Source organism: Hoplias malabaricus, chromosome 17 (assembly GCF_029633855.1).
Source record: "Hoplias malabaricus isolate fHopMal1 chromosome 17, fHopMal1.hap1, whole genome shotgun sequence".
Lineage (NCBI taxonomy): Eukaryota > Metazoa > Chordata > Actinopteri > Characiformes > Erythrinidae > Hoplias > Hoplias malabaricus.
In genome coordinates this window covers 14,395,171-14,417,493 of record NC_089816.1, presented here as the reverse complement: position 1 = coordinate 14,417,493, position 22,323 = coordinate 14,395,171, and the positions used below count along the sequence as shown (strand labels likewise).

At 41.2% G+C, this 22,323-nt stretch overlaps 3 protein-coding genes across 4 annotated transcripts in view; 1 reads left to right on the top strand and 2 right to left on the bottom strand.

Moving 5' to 3' along the window:
* Positions 1-7,632: 7,632 nt before the first annotated feature.
* rlig1 (RNA 5'-phosphate and 3'-OH ligase 1) lies at positions 7,633-11,999 on the top strand. Of its 2 annotated transcripts, XM_066649098.1 has the most exons (7): positions 7,633-7,874; positions 8,920-9,037; positions 9,493-9,588; positions 9,939-10,055; positions 10,384-10,581; positions 11,111-11,280; positions 11,434-11,999. In XM_066649098.1, exons 1-7 carry the CDS (start codon positions 7,785-7,787, stop codon positions 11,629-11,631), a joined length of 987 nt encoding a protein of 328 aa, XP_066505195.1. In that variant the 5' UTR covers positions 7,633-7,784; the 3' UTR covers positions 11,632-11,999. The 2 variants fall into 2 exon arrangements, with proteins under 2 accessions (XP_066505195.1, XP_066505196.1); XM_066649099.1 differs by lacking the exon at positions 9,493-9,588.
* cep290 (centrosomal protein 290) overlaps positions 11,868-22,323 on the bottom strand; it is a 29,877-nt gene continuing 19,421 nt past the window's right edge. The window contains exons 36-52 of the mRNA XM_066649097.1: positions 21,687-21,900; positions 21,387-21,524; positions 20,708-20,929; positions 18,496-18,630; positions 17,932-18,077; positions 17,669-17,824; positions 17,372-17,495; positions 15,532-15,666; positions 15,221-15,307; positions 14,878-15,042; positions 14,446-14,568; positions 14,177-14,349; positions 13,822-13,963; positions 13,668-13,741; positions 12,721-12,815; positions 12,573-12,631; positions 11,868-12,488 (exon numbers count right to left, since the gene is read on the bottom strand). Coding sequence (XP_066505194.1) covers positions 12,300-12,488; positions 12,573-12,631; positions 12,721-12,815; positions 13,668-13,741; positions 13,822-13,963; positions 14,177-14,349; positions 14,446-14,568; positions 14,878-15,042; positions 15,221-15,307; positions 15,532-15,666; positions 17,372-17,495; positions 17,669-17,824; positions 17,932-18,077; positions 18,496-18,630; positions 20,708-20,929; positions 21,387-21,524; positions 21,687-21,900 — 2,377 coding nt within the window. The 3' untranslated portion in view covers positions 11,868-12,299. The remainder of the gene's footprint in view (positions 12,489-12,572; positions 12,632-12,720; positions 12,816-13,667; positions 13,742-13,821; positions 13,964-14,176; positions 14,350-14,445; positions 14,569-14,877; positions 15,043-15,220; positions 15,308-15,531; positions 15,667-17,371; positions 17,496-17,668; positions 17,825-17,931; positions 18,078-18,495; positions 18,631-20,707; positions 20,930-21,386; positions 21,525-21,686; positions 21,901-22,323) is intronic.
* On the bottom strand, positions 15,842-16,777 carry LOC136673442 (myb-like protein X; the record flags this gene model as incomplete). Its single annotated transcript, XM_066648910.1, has 1 exon — positions 15,842-16,777. A coding segment is annotated over one exon (936 nt), but the record flags the coding sequence as incomplete, so codon positions are not given.

Genomic DNA, 22,323 nt, shown 5'->3' with positions numbered 1-22,323 from the left:
TAGACTTTTAGTGTAGATGGAGATCTCCCCGCATCCAACAGATGCTGAAGGAAATGAAGCACCACCGAAAGGCCACAAGAGGCAGGAGACACCTCCAAAGTACTGCACCATTCAGAAAACAGCTTCCAGCGATTTCTGTACAAAAGCCGTGTAGACGGTGCTCTTGCACTCTCCACGATGTGTCTCACAGAAGGATGACAACTTGTTAAAACATCTGGGGACCCAGCGGCCACACCCAAAGCTGAAGGTGTTCCGGGTGGGGGTGCCAGACCTGCCCCCCCATCTGCGTGAGAATGTCCCCCCGCAGGGGGAGAGGCCAAGTATCGCCGATCAGGAGAGAGTGAAGCAGAGCAAACCACGGTCTGCCAGGCCACCGAGGAGCTACTAGCAGAACCCTGTGTCTGCACTGGTGGATCCTGAGAAGAACATTCAAAAGGAGAGGTATCGGAGGAAAAGTGTACAGAAGGCAACGTGGCCAATCGTGCGCCAAGGCATCCGTCCCCATCGCTCCTCATTCTTCTGTGCGAGAAAACCACTGCCGACAGTGAGTGGTGGTAACGCTGGCAAAGAGGTCCACTGCAGCCACAGCATAGCGGTCTCAGATTTGATGCACCACCTCTGGATGCAGCTGCCATTCTCCCGGGTCGAGCCTCTGTCTTGACAGAGAGTCCGCCACCGGGTTGAGAGTCCCGGGCAGATGAATTGCCTGCAGTGACGCCAGCCTCTGAAACGCCCACGTGAGTATGCGGCGTGTCAGACGCAAAGCAGACAGGGAACGAGTGCTGCCCTGGTGGTTGATATTGTAAACCACTGTCATGTTGTCTGAACGAAAAAGCACATGTCGTCCACGGAGATGCGGCAGGAAGCGCTGCAGCGCCAGAAACACAGCACGTAACTCGAGGAGATTTATGTGGTCCTGTGCACGGAGGGGGCTCCACAAACCCTGCACTGCTCTGTGCTGCCATACAGCACCCCAGCCTGTGAGAGAAGCGTCGGTGGTGATCACCTCCCGGCGTGTTACTACGGTGCCCAGCGGTACCCCCGCTGTGAGAAAAGAACGGTGCCTCCACAGAATGAGTGCCTCCTTGCATGTTTGATCGATCGTCACCAACGTGTGCCTGTGACGAATCGGATCGAGCCTCAGCCAAATTACCCAACTCTGAAATGGGCGCAGTTCTAACAAGCCGAGTGAAAGAATGCACGCAGCCGATGTAAACATCCCCAGCAGGCGCAAAAGCAGGCTGTAGCGCACGCGGCAGCCTGCACGGACTCGTGCGATTAAGCCCAGAATGTTCGTTACACGTTGGGGAGACAGCGTCGCCGTCATTGACTGAGAGTTCAAAATCATGCAAATGAATTGAATGCATTGACTCGGAAGAAGGGAACTTTTTGCCACATTTACAGAAAGACCCAAAGCTTCCACATGGCGTCAGCGCGAAGAGCGCGACGTTTTAGTAACAGTGGGGGGGCGCCGAGAAGGAGCTGATTGGTGGCAGAAAGATTCAGAAGCGTGTGGTGATGAACGCTGAGCTGTCTGCGTAGCCGTACGACTGTTCCCAGAAGAATGTCCGCGCTGCAGTTGCGAGCACTGAGGAGGGCGGAAACACGGCTGGCGTCGCTGTCCCGACTGCTGCTGGTGAACTTCTGTTACACGAGCGCGTCGCTCCAGCGCCTCCTTAGCTGCTGATCCGAACAGCTGGCCTGGTACAAAAGGAAGCTCCCTGAGCGCAGCTCTGCAAGCATCTGAAAGAGGAGCTTGCGAAAGCCACAAATGTCGCCGCAGCCGAACCAAGCACGCCATAAGGCTGCCCAACTCCTGCGTGATAAAACCCATACCATGAAGAACCGTCTGAAGAGCACCTCTGAAAGCAGGAGACATGTTCGCCAGCTGAGGTGAGGAGTCCATTTCCAGAAGGAGATGAGAAAGCGTTTTATCCAGCCGCCCTATGCGCGCACTTTGAGCATAAGCCTTAACGAGCCCGTCATCAGTGTATCTGCACGCTTTGCTCGGACAGCGCACATTAGCGCGCAACGCTTCATCATGCGAAACGACCAGAGAAGCTACACAAGGCTCCACCGAGGGCATATGGTCTAACCCGAACCAAGCCGCGTCACCCATATTCCAGAAAGCCCGAGCGAGAGATGCAGCTCACAGGCGTGAGGCTGTCGTGGAAAAAGCAGACTGAAACTCTTCCATAAAAGCGTCGCATGGTGGAATGAAAACAGGCGCGTCCGTAGCGGCGTGTTTAAAGTAAGCACTCGTGCCCGAGCTAGCCTGCGCAGGAGCCGAGCCCAGTCGGGCTAACGTAGCTCGAACCATCGCTGGAAGAGAACCGTTATCCAGCGCGCTTTCACAATCCACAACAGAGGCCGAACGAAGCGGCGAGTCCGCCGAGGAAGAGCCCGAAGCCCGGGGGGAGGCGGAAGCAACAGCGGCTCCGGCACAACTTTCGGATGTGAATAAAGTATCCGTAGCGGCCGTGGAGAGCATGTCATCAATCAAAAACCCCGCACTGGGGAGTAGAGGAGAGCCGCTCCCAAAAGAAGGAGTGGCGGCTGCTGAGCCTGGAGCTGCGCAAGTAAAGCCTCCACACGCTCCAAGCGTGTAAGAAGTTTCCCCGGTCTTTTCTTCGATGCAGGAGCAGACGGCAGCTGCGAGGAAGGGCGTTTTGTTCCACACCGCGCCGCCGAAGTTTCGGAAGCGGGGAGCATAGTGTCAGTGCTGACTAGAACAGAAGCGAGCCGGTGCTGGCGTGTAGCGAGCGGAATTGTAGCGCAGTGCACACAGGGATCAGTGAGTGCTTCGCGCAGGTGGAGTACTCCGAGGCAGGAGAGGCACAAAGTGTGCGGGTCATCCGGCTGTAAAGGCGTGAAACACGCACGACAGGCCGGGGCATCCATAGTACTGCAGTCGTAGTGGAAATGAGGCAGTCAGGAGTACAGACAGTGCAGCCCAAGAGCACTGTATTACGTGCCCAAAGGCAACAGCGTGGGCACGAAGCCGAAGAGGAGGCCGGCGGTAGGAACTACACGTCCGACGTGAACCCAACAGCGCTGGAACTGAGACAAGTGCAGGGAAAGTGCACAAAGCTCAAGGAACCCGGGTGTGCGGGGTAACCGCAATACTCACCAGCCCGGGCACAAGCGCTGGGTGGCAAAGTTAAAGAAAGTAGATGTAGTAGATGTAGTAGAGATCAGCTCTTGAGGGCAGAAAAAAAACTGCAGCTCCATGAGCTGTGAACGGTCCAGAGCGCGAGAGGAAAAAGAGGACGTTCATACATGTCCAGTGGCCCTTTATAGGGGCCGGGTCACATGTGACTTTGTTGGTATTTTCACTCGGTCCAGTAGACGTGCCCATGGGAATATCCACAAGGTTACACCGCCCTCTGGCGGTCAGGAGGCATGAAATAGAACTCAGAGAGAGTCCGCAGCTCGACCAAAAAACACAGAGAGAGTCCGCAGCTCGACCAAAAAACACAGAGAGAGCGCGCAGCTCGACCAAAAAACACAGAGAGAGTCCGCAGCTCGACCAAAAAACACAGAGAGAGCGCGCAGCTCGCAAAGAAAAACTCAGAGAACTCGCGCACTAAACTCGTGCAGCTAAACAGAAAGAGGTTTTCTCCTGAAGAGCGTCCTCCCAGCGGCTCCATCCCTTCAGCATCCGAGGGGTATAGTCATCCAGTTCGTGACACCAAGTTTGTTTGTTAATAACTTAGACCTGAGCCGCACTTCATTAAGGTCACCAGCAGATGGCGACAACACTGCACTAAGTAAAAAGACCGTTCAACAGCTATTAAAGAGCAAGTGGACAGAATAAAAGAAAAACACACGTAAAGCGCCATTGACAGTCTGTAAAATATATCTAGCAAAACTACAGTATATTCAACAGTCTTAGCTTAAAGCTAACGGTCTGTTTACACACAAACAAGCTTATTTTATAACCAAAAACCACAGAGAGCAGAGTAACACAAATTACAATTTATAGTATAAGACACCCTTTTATCTAATTTTTCATTAGTAATGAAAAACGGCCCACATTTCATTTCAAACAAAACTAATCACTCCTGATGCTTTGCACCCAACCACCATTTTTGCTGAGCAAATTTGGAGCTGAAGGAAACCCCAAAGCATTGTGGTACTTTTGCCTGAAAGTAGTGTATTTGGGGTATAACTATATTTACTGTGCATTGTGGGTTTAGTGCACTATATAGGGAGTGAACTTTTCCATTGAGACTGAGTGCACTACAAAATGGCTGACAACTTAAATAGTACACTAACTAGTACATATAGGGTGTAAATTGAGACTAACCCTTTTTATTCCCATATTAAAGGTAAACTGGCCTGTGTTACCTTATATATTTACCCTAGTGAAACAGAAAGTCATAAATGACAACAGAATAGTTCCTGATCACTCAATCCAGCCACTTGAGGCACCTGAAGGAAACCCACGCAGACATAGGGAAAAGTAACTTTTTACAGACAGTGTCCGAGTCAACGATCAAGCTCAGGTCCCCAAGGCCCAGGAGCCGTGTGGCAAAAACATTACTTGCAGCGTTACCCTGATGCCCTCAGTCTTCTTAGACTGAAGAATTATTTTCAATATCTTAATATTTATATGAAAATCATATTTTCAGTGTTTTTCACTATTTATTTTAGCAGTCTTTATCAGATGAGAGACACATACAGAGCATGTCAGATTATACATTCTGAAAAAAAAAAAACGTATCACACTGTTTTTAAAGTTTTATCTGTGTGATGCAGAGGTCATTTTACAGGAAAAGGTTTTCCCACTGCAAAATAATAAGTTAACTTTAGTGACTTTGCAAGAAAGGGAGTCCTCTCGTGATTTCCTTTTATCAGTTTCTTTTCCATTTCTTTTCTGGAGAAACAAAAATATACCAGTGAATAATTTGCCACATATTAAAAAAAAATATGCATCTGACAAAACATTTTGAAGCAATTTATTAACTCTGTTTTAGACATGACGTTGCACTGTTAAACAGCAGTGTCTGACCTCTGTCTTGTGGTGAAGACCAAATGAAGTGGAATGTTCTTTTTTTCTTCTAAAGCATGACTTACTGTTGTGACACAAGCAGTGACATCACAGATGCTCTTGTATGTGATGTCATTTAACACAAGCACAGAGCTTACTGAAAATTTCATGTTTACACACAGTGGCTGGGCGTATACTAACGATCAGGGAAACCATGTGAAACAACACACTTTTATGTCCTAATTAATTTTTCTAATGTGCAAAACTGTCACAAAACTGTCACTGAACAGTTAATAACTTAGAGCTGCGCCACATTTCATTAAGGTAATTTTCATTAAGGATTTCTTCATTTACAGCACATAATAATATTAAAAGATACAATAGACCTAAAACCAATACTGGCTAGCTGTGATCACCATGGATTGGGTGAATGAATGAATGAATGAACTTTGCTAAAGCCGAGTTTATTAAGTCTACAGATATTTGTTAGTGACATTTGCTATTAAAGTTGAGTGCTACTACCCCTCTGGAGTCACCGATCACACCAGTGTAATCTAACCACTATGCTGTTTCAAGATGTCACACATAAACCGTTTAGTTTTGTTGAAAGTGCTGCTTTAAACACTGTGTTAGTTTTGTTTACACTGCAATACACCAAGTAGAAACAAAGATAACAATAAAAAGTTACATTACAGAATCACATTCACACATAAACGTTCACATAACTTAATTAATTAAACCCCCACCTCTCAGCCCACCTGTCATTTTTTAAATCCAGGTGTGGCCCTTGAGCAGAACATTTTGCCCATCCCTGGTTTAGGGATTACACAAACAAACAAACAAATGAAAATAATAATTCCAACAATAAATTCTCTCTTTATCTCAGGAATATCCTTTGAGGTATATACACGAGTCCTTTGGTGTTCATACTCAATGCATAAAACAGCACAATCAAGATTTGAAAAGCATTTGGTATAATACCAAAATTGTGAATGGTAAATTGCTTTCCAATCACCAGATCCACATCTACGTAGATGTAGTTGGGAGGGATTTCTCCACATCTTCTACAACTGTAAGGATTCCAGTGCTCATTATTTTGATGACATGCTCTTCATAATGTGTAGATTTTGTTAAAACAAAACCTGAATTGCCTTAGTGTTATTTAGAAGGTGCGTATACTCTAGTACGTCAAAAACAAATTCACCAATATTTCCTGTTATTTTTATCATAATTTAACACTTAAACATACCTCACACATCGTTATAAATTTAGAATCCTCCCTCATGTACTACAGCAGAACCTGCAGCAGGGCTGCCCTCTTCCTTGGGTTTAACGCCTGTGTACACATCAGTGTAAAATCAGAAGAAAGCAAAAACAAAATGAGAACATGCAAGAAAACTGACAAATGTTCAGTTAAAACTGTTTGAAACTAAATATTGACTTACATCCTGATCAAGGTATGGCATTTATTCGGGAGAAAGATGTCAGGATAACAGGACCGGCTAAGTGCCACTGACATAAGCCTGGTACATTCCATACTGGTCTATTTGACAGATAAAGTAACATAACGCACGGACAGATCATGCAGATCTTCTGTGATACTACACATAACAATCTGATGTAGGAAAGTCCAGAGTCCAGATAAGGTTTAACTTCCAGGATTTGAGATACTCAGACAACCGACATTACTGTCTCCTCCTTTCTGATATATGTGCAAAATTCTGTAGGGCTCCAAAACTGCACAGTTCAACAGTTGAAAGTTGTAGTTCTTTAGTCAAATGATTCTTCTGGGCAAGTTCAGTTCTGAATGAGCACAAACAGTCTTCATATGTCCAGGGAACTTGCATTCTCTGGGTGATAAGATTGTGTTTGTTTATAATGACTTATTCTTGAAGGTAAAGCTCCACTCTCCGGTGGAAAGCAGTCTTTCCTCTGACACTCTGTGAAACAAATTTATTAAAGCTATACTTGCCCTTCTTCCTCTTCTTCTTTTATGCTACAATATTAAACTTAGGTGTCACTGTGGTGGGCGGCACGGTGGCGCAGCAGGTAGGTGTCGCAGTCACACAGCTCCAGGGACCTGGAGGTTGTGGGTTTGATTCCCGCTCCGGGTGACTGTCTGTGAGGAGTTGGTGTGTTCTCCCCATGTCCGCGTGGGTTTCCTCCCACAGTCCAAAAAAAAAAAAAACACACCTTGCAGGTGGACTCAAAAGTGTGTGTGTGTGTGTGGCCCTGTGAAAGACTGGCGCTCTGGCTGATTCCAGATGAATGAATGTCACTGTGGTGCCACAAGAAGTGTTCCTGTCACACAGCTGTCCAAGGCTTTGGGAATGTTAGTTCAAGCCCCACTTTAGGTCACTGTCAGCATGTGTGTGGTGTGTTCTCCCTGTGTCGGCATGGGTTTCCTCTCACAGATGAACTCTGTGATTCTGGGTAGGTGACCCTGGACTAGATGAAGTAGTTACATAAATGAATGATTATTTAACTCTAACTCCTCTTAGATTTTTAACTAAAAATATAGACCCTTACAGTACCGTAGGACCAGAATAGCTTGTGCGTTACAGGCTGTATATTTTTTGTAGAACTTCCTCGTCAATGTATTGCTCTGATTATGGCTCCGGAACACAAGGTGGCAGTAAACAGCAGCTCAGTCCCTTGTCAAGCTCAGCTCAGTGTGGACCTCGGGTCGAGGAGGAGGAGGAGGAGGCTGTTAGGCACCACACCGGAGCATACGTTGCTTTGGCTGATTTATTTATTGTAACTCCTTCTGACGCTTTTACGGTGAAGTAAAATGCGGCGCCTGGGCTCGGTTCAGCAGAAGATCCCATGCGTGTTTCTGACGGAGGTGAGAGAGGAACCTTCCAGAAAACGCGACTGTCAGGTGAGACAACGGAAAGTTGAGAAGGGAAGCATTTGCTTTTCATCCGTGCTCCCTTTTTTCCTAATAGCGCCCGTGTTTTGCTCTGTATGAGGCGAAATGTGGCTCCTTTTATTTAAGGTGGAACTGATCATTCGAAAAAGTAGCCAGCTTCTGCCTCGTGTTTGGCCCTCTAGGATTCATTAATATTTAGCTGCTTATTAAACGTATACATCTTTAAATGAACAAAATGAGGCTTGTGTACAGCTTAATTTCTGCACAAAATGGAGTGCCCGAGATACATTTTGAAACTTTAAATGTATCAAACTACATCAGGATTTTATTTTTAAAGGTGCACTAGGCAGTATCACCAGAAAACCTCTGTGTTATTGTAATTCTCCTACTTGGCCACCAGATGTCTCATCCAAAATCTGGAGCATTGCCCTAAGAGTCAGTGTCAGTCAAGGTGACCTGCAGTGGCCAAAGAGGAGACCCATGGAAAGGATAGCTGCTCCATTCTGGGTGCAGCTTTTCCACACAGGTTTTCTCAGGCATAGATGGCACTTGTGATTTTTATTTTTACAATTTTATTCATTTTTTTATAAACCCAAATGAGGATGGATTAATAGGAATGTTTTATTTATTTATTTTTTGTTAGGCCTCCTATACTGGGCAGTTTCCCCATATTTGATGTAATGAATAATGGGTGGATCATAGCACATTAATTGAGACATTTTGGACTGGTGCATCACTGTATAAATTGGGCTAGAGCACGAACTTTATATTAAATACCATAGAGTATGTGAAATACAGGACAGCATGGTGGCGCTAATGGGTAGTGTCACTGTCACACAGCTCTAGCGTCCAGGGATTGTGGGTCTACTTGATGTGTTCTCCCTGTGTTAGTGTGGGTTTCCTCTGGGTGCTCTCCCAGGTGGCTAATTAAGCACCATGATAAACATATTTTCAGATGTAGACCGTGCCATTCTTTTTCCATGCCTTGATTTAGTTTTTGCTTTGTTGTAAAAAAAAAACAAAAAACATGTTAATGCCCCCTTTTTCTGATCAGCACTTCCAGATAGTTGCCACTGAAAACGTGAATCCTCTGGCTCTGGAATCAAACATCGACTGTGCGCTTGCCACAGAGAAGCTGGATGGCACTTGCTGCTATGTCACCACATACAATGGTACAAAAAAGATGACTGGCTGCAAAATACTAACATAGTGTTTACATTATATTTTAATGTGTAACTGAAAAACTAGTTGTATTTAAAATAAATAAGTGTAAATGCAAATGTATCATCATCAGCAGCAGCAATCAAATACAGCACTAGTGCACTGATGTGGCTCCCACTGTTTACATTACAACATTGGCCACGAACATCTGAAATCCTGGCCAGTTCTGACTGTTCATGCTTTATTTTCATACAGCATTTTACTTACAGGGAAACTGAACAAGCTGCAAAAAATTATTATTATTTAAATAAATTGAGTTTATTTTTTATAGTTGTAATGCAGTTGACAAGAAAACAGCTAAACACATGAAATGTGCTTCTGTGGATAGATCCACTAACAGCTGTTATATTTAGTAAAGTCGTTAATACACTTAATGATCATTACTGTTTTATTATTTCTTCTGAAGGTAAACCATACCTATGGGCTCGTTTAGATCGGAAACCAACCAAACAGGCAGACAAGAGGTTCAAAAAATATCAGTACTCGCATAAGACTTGTAAAGGTATTTGTACTATTTTTCTTCGCAGTCCTCTGCATACATTTTTGGATTTCTATAGCAGAACATAAAATTTATCATCAATACTTAAAATTATTTTCTCAATAGAGTATGGGCATCAAAATGCCTCAGTGAAACAGCAGTGCAACATGAGAAAATGAAACCAAACATCTTAGGTTTGTAGAATAGGGTCATTCAATCACTATAATAGAATCTTCATCCAGTCATCTGCTGCTTACTGTATAGTTTGTAAACTTATACATCTGTTAATTTAGTTTATCTGAATCTGATGTTATTGATATATAAACTGTCACTCTCACAGCTCTGCTCTAACATGTGGATTTGTCTAATTGCAGGTTTCACGTGGAATGTAGAAGATGATTTTAAATCTGTTCCTGACTCCTGGATTTCTGCACACCGTGTCCAGCATGAGAATGGTCATCCAGTACCAGATGAACATGGGCATATCCCTGGTAAAATGACCTTTTTCACTGTATACATTTCCCTAAGCAAATCAAATCAAATTTATTTATATTGCGCCTTTTACAACTGACGTCACAAAGCAAACTTCACATAATTATTATCAGCAAAGAACATTTAAATCAAAGCCCTAAGCCTGTTTTAAATCACCTAAGCTGTAGGTTCTGTTTCAGTCCTGACACCTCCATGGCCTAGACATGTTGGAGCTTTCCCTGCTCTAACACATAGTTAATCAGGGTATCAAGCTTTTATTAGGTGAGATGTTTTTATGTGCATTATGTTGGAAGCCATGGTGACTGCACTTTTTACTGTGTATTGAAGGATGGGTTCCAGTCGAGAATACCAACAAGCAGTACTGCTGGCATGCCTCTGTGGTGAATTACGAAGAAGGACTAGCTCTTGTTTTAAGGCCCCATCCTGAGGATGAAGATCTCCTGGAAATCGTTAGCGTCCCACTGTCAGAGCTGATGGAGCAGACACTTGAGCTGATTGGAACCAATGTGAATGGAAACCCATATGGTAAACATCCAAGCAAATGGTGTGAAAAATAGCAAGTCCTGGGCTAGAGGTGAAAAGCTGTCTTTCAAAAGGCTGAACATGTTCAAAGGTGCTTTTGAAAAAAGGGGCTATGCTCAAGTTATACTTATAGTTTTATTTAAATTTCCTTATTGACTATGAACAAGCAAAAATATTGCACAAAATGAAATGACATATCACCAGATTTTATCATATAACCTTGATTATATGAAATAATAATTGTTACTGTGTGCTAAAAAAATGATCCACCAGCCAAAAAATACCTGCTCTATGGGGTCCTGACAGTTGAAGGACAAAGTGAAAGTGGGTAAATAAGTATGCAGGGCAACAGAAACCACAATCTGTAATTGTAGAACTATAAAATGCTCCTGTATTTTCAGTGGAGCTTAGACAATGAGTATACATACTCGTGTGTGCGCAAACTATAATAATTTGCCATATTAATTGGAGTAAATTAGAAGTTAAACTAATGAATCCGATTTAATATATTTTCTATAATACTTATTTATAGGTCTGGGCAGCAAGAAGCATCCGGTTCATGTTCTGGCTCCTCATGGCATCCTGAGGGTCAGAAATGCTCCTCCAGTGGAATACCAGCAGCTTTACTCCTGGTTCCAGGAAAGCCATGAGGGACGTGTGGAGGGAATCGTTTGGCACTGTAATGATGGCACTCTCATCAAGGTAAAAGTTATGTTTCTGACTCTAGGATCCTGGGGTATGGAGGGACGAGAGTTTTCCAGATTTTTGCTAATGCATGTCATGTGTTGTATGAAGGTATGTGTTTCCAATCCATCTCTCAAACTACATGCTGCTGACAGTTGCTGATTGTTCTAGGTTCATCGTCATCACTTAGGTTTGAAGTGGCCTACTGCGGACACCTTCCTGAACTCGAGGCCTATAGTGGTTCACGTGGATGGGGCAAGGTACAATTCAGAGGCTCTGACTGATCCACCCAAGAACTTATTCAGCATCCTCTCCAGCCTAAATGGACAGCATTTCAACTCCATACAAGGCATCCAGTTTGAACACTGAAGAGTTAAGGTGGACGAGGAAAGGCAAAACATTCCCTTTTCACCTTTTGTTTACAATGTGGGCCGCAATGTTAATCTTTGACAACCCTTAAATATTACCATGACATCAGAACTGCCTATTGCAATTCCTACTGAAACCCCTTTGCATGTGTTTAAAAAATTAGTAAAAGTAGGCACACAATGCATGGTAATGCAAACTTAAATCACTCTCAGTTTTAAGAGGGAGAGAAGAAATATATGTAATTTATTTGAGAAAATTACTTTCATGAGCAAAACACTATTACTAGAAATGAGTAACTGAATTCATGGATTGTAAAAAATGTAAATATATAATGTCCCACGTGAAAACAGTTAAAATAAAAGCATTTAAACAGCTGGAAAGATTTGTCTTTTAACACAGACCAAGCAAATATAAATTAGTACTTAATGTAGCTAATGAATAAGGCCTCAAATATCCAGCAAAACAACACTTTCCAATACTCATTTTACAAAAAAGCAGAGCAAATTTACAATGTATATGAACATAGTTTTTACATCATGATTGACATAAAAATAAGTGAAACAAACATTCTAGTGTTGTCGTTCCCCACACAATGTGTGGATTGTGCTTGGCCTTAATAGAGCCTTTAAAATAATTTAAGACTTGCACCCTTGTACAGATGTATTGTTTTAACTGAGAGATCCGTCTGTTGGGATGTTCACTGGCACTCCAAAGCGTTCGGAAAGTTTTTTCAGCTGTTCCTCCAGAATGATGTTTTTCTTCAACTCCACATTATAATTAAACTTCAGATCTTCAAGCTCCTCAAAAAATGTTGGGTCAAAGTTTGACAGTTCTTTAGTCATCCTTCTCACTTCATCCTGATCAAAAGGAACAATTGTTATAGGTCACAGTAATGTGAAATTAGCATGGAATAAAAGAGAACACAGTGTTGAGGAAAACACCTGCAGCTGACTCTTTTCAGCATTGGCTGCTTTTATCTGATCTTGAAGCTCTGTGTATCCTATAAAGAGATCAAACAGTTTATCTGATGAGCTGGCTGTGAGTAAAACACACATCATAAATTACTGTTACTATTCAGCGTAACCTGACCTGGTCCGGTCACGTTGGCTCCAAACCGATCTTCATATTTTTTGATCTGGTGAAGAAGCTGAGCCTTTTCTGTCTCCAACTGATTGTTTGCGAGTCTGTCAAAGGGACATAGTGGAAGAGATTGTGAGACAAGGTGGTTGTTGGATTACAAAAAGTTGGCACAGTGTGTGACATGCTAGTAAATACATGTCAATATACACAAATACGACTTCTGATGTTTTATTTTATCAAGTTTTTTTTAATACTTTCAATACTAATCTGAACCCTGGAGGCAGCAAGTGAACTGAACAGTGTGCTCCTTTATTGGAATAAAAATGTGCGGCCACACCTTTGTAGATAAGATTGATGACCCATGATATAAATCATCACCTGCACAACTCTATAGGGCTTTTTTTTGTTGCATTTTGACACTTGAATTATTGCAAACAGTCATTGCTCTTGGGGTATTTGCAGGCATATTTTAAGCACATTGGTTTTGTTTTCCTGATATCTCCTAACTTGATCACATTATATTTCAGACTGATTTAAATGCATAATTTTCAGAATCTTCTTTCTCTTCTGCATCTGTCACATGTACTATAGTATTTTTGGTTTTACTCATCTGTTTTAGCTTTGTATTAGTAGCAACCATTATCTTATTGTCTCCTTGAGAATGAAGAGGTTTGCTTAATGAGGACTGAATATTTTCATCTTCAGTATCACATGTGACTTCAGAATTCATTATATATATATATATATATATATATATATATATATATATATATATATATATATATATGCAGATTTATGTGAAACTACGTTTCCTTGCATTTTTTTTCTTTAAATACAGGTTTATTTACTGTCCCAGATCTTCTGGAACTGTTTTTATCTAAAATGAGCCATAGTCATTCATAAACACACTTATGTTACACTCTCCTAATTTAATATCTCTCATTAATTTACATTACCTAAGAGACTGATACTCTTTTGCAAGCCCTTCATCAGTGGTTGCTTCTATGGGAATGGTCTTCAACAACTCTACCTGCAAAAAACAAACAAAAATTATATAATGAAGATTCATATTTTTTTTCCTTTGGTAAAACGACCTCTGAAATTACATACTTGTTTCTTCAGCTGTATAATGATTCGTTGTGCTGTCTGCTCTTTATCGTAGGCCTCTGTTAGCTGCTCTTTGAGGTGTGAGACACTTGCATTTTTCTTGGAAATTTCACTCTCAAGATCCTTCATTTTATTTTCAAATAACCTGTTTAGAAATATAGAAGATATACTGGTTGCAGACACATTTTTGTATTGAGTTACCAATTTATATATATATATCCAACTAGATGCATTTTTCTTCATATTTATCATACAGTTAATCAACAATTAATTAATATAAAAATATTCTAGAATTATGAAAGAATTTGGCTCATGAGAAAAGTGAAATTCAAAGTAGCTGTAGTAGTTTGTACAGTACCTTGTGATGACTGCCGATTTCCAGGTCTTGCCATCTGCCCTCTCTAAAGATGGTTCTTTGAACTGAGTCATTTGGAGTTTCTGGATCATCTCCTTGAGTTCTACTGTCAGTTTCTCGTTTTTAACTTCCAGACTGGCCTTTTCTACTCGCAGCTTCTCTGAAACCTCAGATTCCTGTTTTGGAGTTTAAAACAAATAAGCAAAAACTTGTAACAATCAATGTTATGGATTTATTTAACAGGCATGCTTTAATATCAATGTGTTAGAAACCTTTTTGATATCTTTTCGCAGTCTTTCATTTTCCATCACGATTTTCTCCATTCCTTTTAATTTTGATTCGAGCCTTGATGTTAGTTGAACATCCATTTTCCCTTTCAACTTTTCATAATCAGCCTGCACAAAATCAAAAACTATTTGCTGGATACCATTAAAGTTATCTATTAAAAGGACAAAAGCACAAACAGTTTAAAAAACAAAACCTCAATGTGATAAGAGGCAAACTTGATTTTTAACATGCTGTTTGAACAGTACTCACTGAAGGGTATGTGAATGCATTAACTAATATTAAATAAAAACTCATAAGTTAATGTTATTTTTATTATTACTGTTGTTATAGTTTCAATACAATGCCAAAGAATTAAAATTCATTTGAAGCAAGCAGAGGTTTTATAAATGTATTTTTGTCTAAAATACTGCTTTAACCTTCAATTTCTCATTCTCCTGCACCAGTGTAGTAAGCTGCTCCTGAGCTGTAGTGGCGGAACTCTTTTTCAGACCGTCATTCTCTTTTTGCACCTTTTCCACCACCTTTTTCATCAGTGCAATGGTCTTCTCAAGCTCAGGAACTGTCTTTCCACTTCGTCCAGACTACACAATATGGAACCAATAGACAGAATTAATGAGAAGGCATTGATTTAAATATCTGTTTGTCATATTGTGGACAGCATCACAAATACATGGAACAACACAGAACAACAACACCCAGGCACAGATTATATTGTCTTAAAAGTAGAAATTGTATCTTTTCAATCTTTTCATGACTTACTCCACGGACAAGTCCAAGCTTCTTTTCTGTTTCGGCTTTCTCTTTTTTTAGCACATCACACATCTCTTTGAGGTCGGCTACCTGATCCTGTTGATAAATATCAGGATATTGTCCTCATTGTGCCACGTTAAGCTTTATTTAAGCAAACTTCACCCATTAAGGCATTAAAGAGCCTGCTCTTGTTGTTTATAAAGGACTCTTTAAATTTCCCTTTCATTTGCTAAGCAGGGCTTAATAAGATGTTTAATGATCTACTACCTGTTAGAATTTTTGGATGATGCATTCCATTAAGAATAATGACTTTGCTGTACCTTTAGACGTGGTAGATCTTTGTTGGCCTGCTCTAGCTGAAAGCGAATCTCCAGGTTCTCTGCAGACAGTTTAAGGTTCTCTTTCTGTAGCTCATGCTCCCGCTGAAATGGTGTTCCAGAGCCCCTGCCAGATGTCTGTGCAGCAAATGAGGTTATATTGAACAGGACAATAACAAATAAAGCAAAAACAATTCAGGATTATAGTTTGACAAAATATGTGGCTGCTACATTACAGCAAGACGCACAGCTTTGGGACTGAAAAGGAACTCAAGCAGGAAGCCTATTGAGCTATGAGGCCAGCTTTCAGGAATCACTCTTGATGGCACACCCTAGAGTCAAATACCTTTGGAGTTGGTGGGTTCTCTTTGGTATGCCTTCCCTGTTTACTTGCATCATTCATGGGAGACATTGGAGCCAGTGGTCTAAGGTCTTTAATGGTACCTTTGTCCTCTGGCCTGTCAAGACAGATTTGGAGGTCTTCTGCAGCAAAAGCACTTGGCTCCACCTTGTGCTCTATAATTTTCTCTATGGCTGTTTCATCATTTGTGACTCTGTCCTCAGTGGAAGGATTCTTTGCTTCTGTGTCTTCATGTTTACGAGACTCCTGCATGTGCTGGTTTGGCTCTTCGAGAGCTGATTCTCCCTCAGTAACATGTTCGGGACCCTTTGAATATTGATTGGTTCCACCCTGTTCTTGCTCATCCTGTTCTTGTTCTCCAGGTCCTTCCTCTGCTCTCTCTGGTTCTGTTGAGTGGTCCTCTGTGGGAGCTTTATTGCATTTCATCTCTTCTCCCTCGGTTTCAGTGTCTTTCATTTCTGTCTCCCTTGCAGGCTGCTTTTCTGCAGGTTGGTGGTCTCCTTGCTCTGTTTTAGTCTCATCTACAGTTTTGTCAGTGCCTTTTTCTGCATCTCCTTCTTTCCCATAATCTTCATCATACTTGTCAATCCCCAGCAGATTATAAGACTCTAGGTATGTATCACTCTGACTCCCTGGAATCAATTTGTCCTCCTGTTCTTCATCTTCTTTCTCTTCTGCATCTGTCACATGTACTATAGTATTTTTGGTTTTACTTATCTGTTTTAGCTTTGTATTAGTAGCAACCATTATCTTATTGTCTCCTTGAGAATGAAGAGGTTTGCTTAATGAGGACTGAATATTTTCATCTTCAGTATCACATGTGACTTCAGAATTCATTGATTGAACCACTTTAGAAGACAAGCTGAACTGGGAAGATGAAACCCCACATTAAAATTAAAAAATTAAAAACAAAGACATTTTAGTCTGTGATGCTAACTTCTAATAAGTAAAGTAAAGTGGGGAAATAATTTCACAAATTCTTTACCTGTGAGAAAGATAAGTGATTTATAGTGTGACTGCTATAACTTGCAAGTTTTCAAGCCTCTAGATATACAAGGAAATGGGTATTTCAATGATTTAAAGTTTAATGCCTGTTGATACTTCAGCCATGAACTCTCTTTGTTCTCTGGGTGGGTGGGATGGCCCTGCGACTACTGCCATCAAAAAGCAAAGTGCTGGCTGGTGCACGTGCCTGTTAGCTATTCTAAGGCATTCTCCTCCAGTGCGTCAGCCAGTTAACATGAGCGGCAAAATTAAAAGCAAGACGTGCTGCATCAATAACTCCCTGCCAATTTAGTAATTTAGTAATGCTAATTGGTCTTTTTTGATATATTTATTATCCATTTTTGTGGAAATGTTTTTTTAAACAAAGGATCAGAAGTGAAATAAGTGGAAAAAAAGGTTTGTTTTTCTGTATTTATGCGATCTATAGTGAATGAGAAATTGTGAAGAAAGAAAAAAGACAAAAAAGTAGGTGCTTACAGATGGCCTGGATGAAGGCTCCTTTAGCAGCTGAGACTGTAAGGAGTGCAGCCTCTCTTCCAGATAGCGGTTCCTTATGTTCATATCCTCCATTGCTGCATCTCGAGGTAAAGCCTGTTGCTGTCTTAACAGTGGAAATGAAATTCATACTGTAATATTGTGACTCACATATACACACGTTTGCATGCAATTACATTACTTAAAAATGCCATTGTCATTACAAAAGGTCAGACTCAAACCATTTGCTTAATGTCAGTAAACAATCTAACAGCAGATGGCAGTAAGGTCAAAACATACCTAATTATTTCTATCTGCTGCTCCAGCTCACAGTTCCTTTTCTTTAGATTCTCAATCTCTTTGTCATTCTCAAGGGTCCTTGCACCCATGACCTGATCAGCAGTTACACTGCGACTTTTTAGCTTCTTCTGCAGGCTCATTTTCTCCTGCTCCAGCCTGTAAAGCAAGAGGCAAAGCACCAGCATTTAAACATCTTAAATAGTCTTATTTACACCAATTGTTTAAGTGACAATGAAGAAGGATAATGTTATTTCCACTCTGACCTGCCATAGAGTTCTTTCAGGGTAGCTAGCTGTTTCGAGAGGGAATCAGTCTCTTTCTCTTTCTCTTTTAAAATGCCCCGGGCTTTCTCCATTCTGGCCTGCCACTTCTTACCCTCCTCCCACCTTACTAGTTCTTCTTTGGAGGACTGCAGGGACCGAAACCAAGAAATTATCTGCTGTTTTTGTTGAAGTATTGTGTACATTTAAGTGTTTTTTAGATTTCAGAAAGTTGTATAACCTAGATAAACATTAGTTAATATTATACAATAAATAATGCATAGAAAATTAAAGCATACTGATTGCCACTTATTCAGAAGTCACTGTTTGATCTACTAAAAAAATACACTATATATAAACATTCCATATAATTAATAAATTCAGCTACTTTAAAATGCACTCACTAAGGAAAAATATGTTCAACTGTACACACATGGCTTCTATTATATCCACAGAAAACCATGAAATGAACTGTTATAGTCTGGAACGGTTGCACATGAACCAGCTGAGGTAAAGAATTATAAAGACACATAGTAGTGGACTCGAGAAGAATGTAACTGTGCTCACCTTGTCATCCTTCACTGTGGTTTTTCTTTCCACAGGTTCAGGAAGAGCCCTCCTATCCAGCTCTGACTCTAGTTTACGGATCTTCTTCTGTAGAGTCTCTACAGAGGGGCCCTTAGCTTCACTTTCTGTTTGACCCTTCAACACATAAGCATAATTCTTTTAACATACACAGGAAAATATGTAGATATACATACAAATCGGATTCCAAAAAAGTTGGGACACTAAACAAATTGTAAATAAAAACTGAATGCAATGATGTGGAGATGGCAAATGTCAATATTTTATTTGTAATAGAACATAGATGACAGATCAAAAGTTTAATCTGAGTAAATGTAACATTTTAAAGAAAAAATATGTTGATTCAAAATTTCAGTGTCAACAAATTCCAAAAACGTTGGGACAAGTAGCAATAAGTGGCTAGAAAAAGGAAACTGAGCATATAACGAAGAGCTGGAAGACCAATTAACACTAATTAGGTCAATTGACAACATGATTGGGTATAAAAAGTGCTTTTCAGAGTGTCAGTGTCTCTCTGAAGCCAAGATGGTAAGAGGATCACCAATTCCACCATTGTTGAGCAGAAAGATAGTGTAGCAATACCAGAATGGTGTTACCCAGCATAAAATAGCAAAGACTTTTAAGTTATTATCATCAACCGTGCATAACATCATCAAAAAATTCAGAGAATCTGGAACAATTGCTGTGCGTAAGGGCCAAGGCCGTAAAACTCTACTGGATGCTCGTGATCTTCGGGCCCTTAAACGTCACTGCACCTCAAACAGGAATGCCACTGTCAAGGAAATAACATAATGGGCTCAGGAATACTTCCAGAAAGCATTGTCAGTGAAAACAATCCACCGTGCCATCCGCCGTTGCCAGCTGAAACTCTACAATGCAAAGAGGAAGCCATTTCTAAGCAAGCTCCACAAGCTCAGACATTTGCACTGGGCCAGGGGTCTTTTAAAATGGAGTGTGGCAAAATGGAAGACTGTTCTGTGGTCAGATGAGTCACTATTTGAAGTTCTTTATGGAACACTGGGACGCCATGTCACCTGGACCAGAGAGGACAAGAATAACCCAAGTTGTTATCAACGCTCCGTTCAGAAGCCTGCATCACTGATGGTATGGGGTTGCATAAGTGCTTGTGGCATGGGCAGCTTGCATGTCTGGAAAGGCACCATTAATGCAGAGAACTATGTTCAGGTTCTAGAACAACATATGCTCCCATCTAGACGTCATCTCTTTCAGGGAAGACCCTGCATTTTTCAACAAGATAATGCCAGACCACATTCTGCGGCAATCACAACATCATGACTACGTAAGAGAAGGATCCGGGTACTGAAATGGCCAGCCTGCAGTCCAGATCTTTCACCTATAGAGAACATTTGGTGCATCATAAAGAGGAAGGTGTGACAAAGAAGGCCCAAGACGATTGAACAGTTAGAGGCCTGTATTAGACATGAATGGGAGAGCATTCCTATTTCTAAACTTGAGAAACTGGCCTCCTCTGTCCCCAGACGTCTGTTGATTGTTGTAAGAAGAAGGCCACACAGTGGTAAAAAATGGCCTTGTCCCAACTTTTTTGGGATTTGTTGACGCCATGAAATTTTGAAACAACATATTTTTCCCTTAAAATGATACATTCTCTCAGTTTAAACTTTTGATCTGTGATTTGTGTTCTATTCTGAATAAAATATTAGATGATGGCACCTCCACATCATTGCATTCAGTTTTTATCCACAATTTGTTTAGTGTCCAAACTTTATTGGAATCCAGTTTGTACTGGTTTGAATCCGGTTTGACATTAACACATAATTAACACTTTTGGAGCCTATTTTTTGCACATCAGTATACATAAATACAGAAATCATAATAATCCCAGAAGCCAAAGAAGTTAAAGACCTTTAAATGTCACAGAGGAAATGAAGAGAAAAGAACAGCACAGTGTTGTCTAGACATATTCACTGCAGTTAAAAGGAGCCACTGTCCTGGCAGGGCCCATGTAATTGGGCTTTCACTTCTGGGATTCCCCGGATGTCTTCTCTCTCAATGGCATTCTTAGGGAACCGCTGGTGTTCTGAGAGTCTGAGGCTCTCATTAAACATAGCAGACTGCATTCCTGTGAGACTACAGTATGATAAAATCCTGCAAGTTATTTTGAATGAATCAGGCTATCAGTGTGACAGTGAGCAGTGTCTCCTTTGTGTCTGACCTGCAGGCCACTGCTGAGTCTCTTGACTTTCTGTTTGAACTCATTCAGCTCCTCTTCCAAAGTGTCTCTCTCGCTCTGTAGTCGGCTGAGACCCTTCTGACTCTTCTGCAGCTCCTTGCTAAGGCTCTCTATCTCCTCTTTTAGAGAGGTCTCTCGATGTTTTGCTGCCTTTAAATTCTCCTTACAGCCCTGTAGCTCCTCATTCAGCTCCTTCACACTGGCCTGCCAGCAAAGACACAAATTAACAAATAAACAGCTTACCACAGACAGATCATATTCAAAGATACTGATTATACCCGCAGAAACGTGGGTAACATTGTGGGGGGAAAAACAATGAACCTTCTGTGACAGGTTCAGAAATCAGATGAATTTAAAAAATTGGCTTTTTTAGTTTAACCTGTAGCTTTGTGGCTAACAAATGATTAAAAAAAAAAACATTGCTTTGTAGCAAACACATTTCCAAAAATCGTAAATATTTGGTACATGTTGATCTCTAGTCTCAGCAACATTAAACAAAATTTGGACACAAAATATACTTTGACCGACTGACTACATTTAAGGAAACTGAAAAAAAAAACAAAAAAAACGGATCTTTTGCCGAAGCGTTTCTTTAACAAATGCATACTCAATTATCCTGAAATTGTTTGCATGCATTCACATTTGTTTCCAGTGTACTGACCTTGAGTTCTTTGGTTTGTTTGTCCACAATCTGTTGAATGTTGAGGGATTCCTCCTTTTGGGCAGCGTTTGCAATTATCTGCTGTTCTGCATGGGATGTCATCTCTGTACGAAGCTCCAGCAAAGCTTTACTGAGGGCCTGCACACACACAAATAGATTATGCATAAACCTTAAAGTGAAGCATTACTAAACCAAACACTGTTAAATATATCACTGAGCAGTTTAAAAGAGAAAGACCATTTTCTCTCGCAAGGACATTAATGTTATATAAAAGCTTGTGAAAATAGCAGTGAAATAGACCTTCTGTTGCTTCTCTTTGAGGGCCAGCTGGGCTTTCAGACGCTCGACCAGATTCTTCATAGTGTTGCTCGGAGAGCGTACATTTGCCTGTTTCTGGGCCTCCAGCTCAGTACGAAGGTAGTGCAGCTCTTTCTCCATCTGGGAAATCTGAGACCTCAACTCCTCTGCCTCCTGAGACATTGCCTTCATCTGGGATGCATGCCTCTCTTCCAGTCTGGAAAACACAGACTAGTTTTGTAAAAATCATTAGGCAGCGTGTCACTTCACACTTGATGGTTGTAGAGATATGACTTTTCACTACTACTACTACTACTCATAATAAAACATCTAATGGGTCCACATTCTTATTTATTCATTGAGGTGACATTTGTGTATACTTGACCATTTTCCAACGTCATCATTTACCTAACAATTAGACCATCTCTATTTTTCCACTGCACCAAAAAACAAGCTGAACATAAAGGAGCAGAAAGCTTTTCAAATGATATACATTAATTCATTACCTGTAACCGCTTATCCAGTTCACCTGGAATCATTGGGCGCAAGGCGGGGAATACACCCTGGAGGGGGCGCCAGTCCTTCACAGGGCAACACAGACACACACACACATTCACTCACACACTCACACCTACGGACA

Excerpts from the sequence above, each read along its gene's own strand:
- rlig1 (XM_066649098.1), top strand. The coding sequence starts at position 7,785 with ATGCGGCGCCTGGGCTCGGTTCAGCAGAAGATCCCATGCGTGTTTCTG. Across the intron at positions 7,875-8,919 it reads CCAGAAAACGCGACTGTCAG|CACTTCCAGATAGTTGCCAC; the intron begins GTGAGACAACGG and ends TTTTCTGATCAG. Across the intron at positions 10,056-10,383 it reads TGAACATGGGCATATCCCTG|GATGGGTTCCAGTCGAGAAT; the intron begins GTAAAATGACCT and ends TGTGTATTGAAG.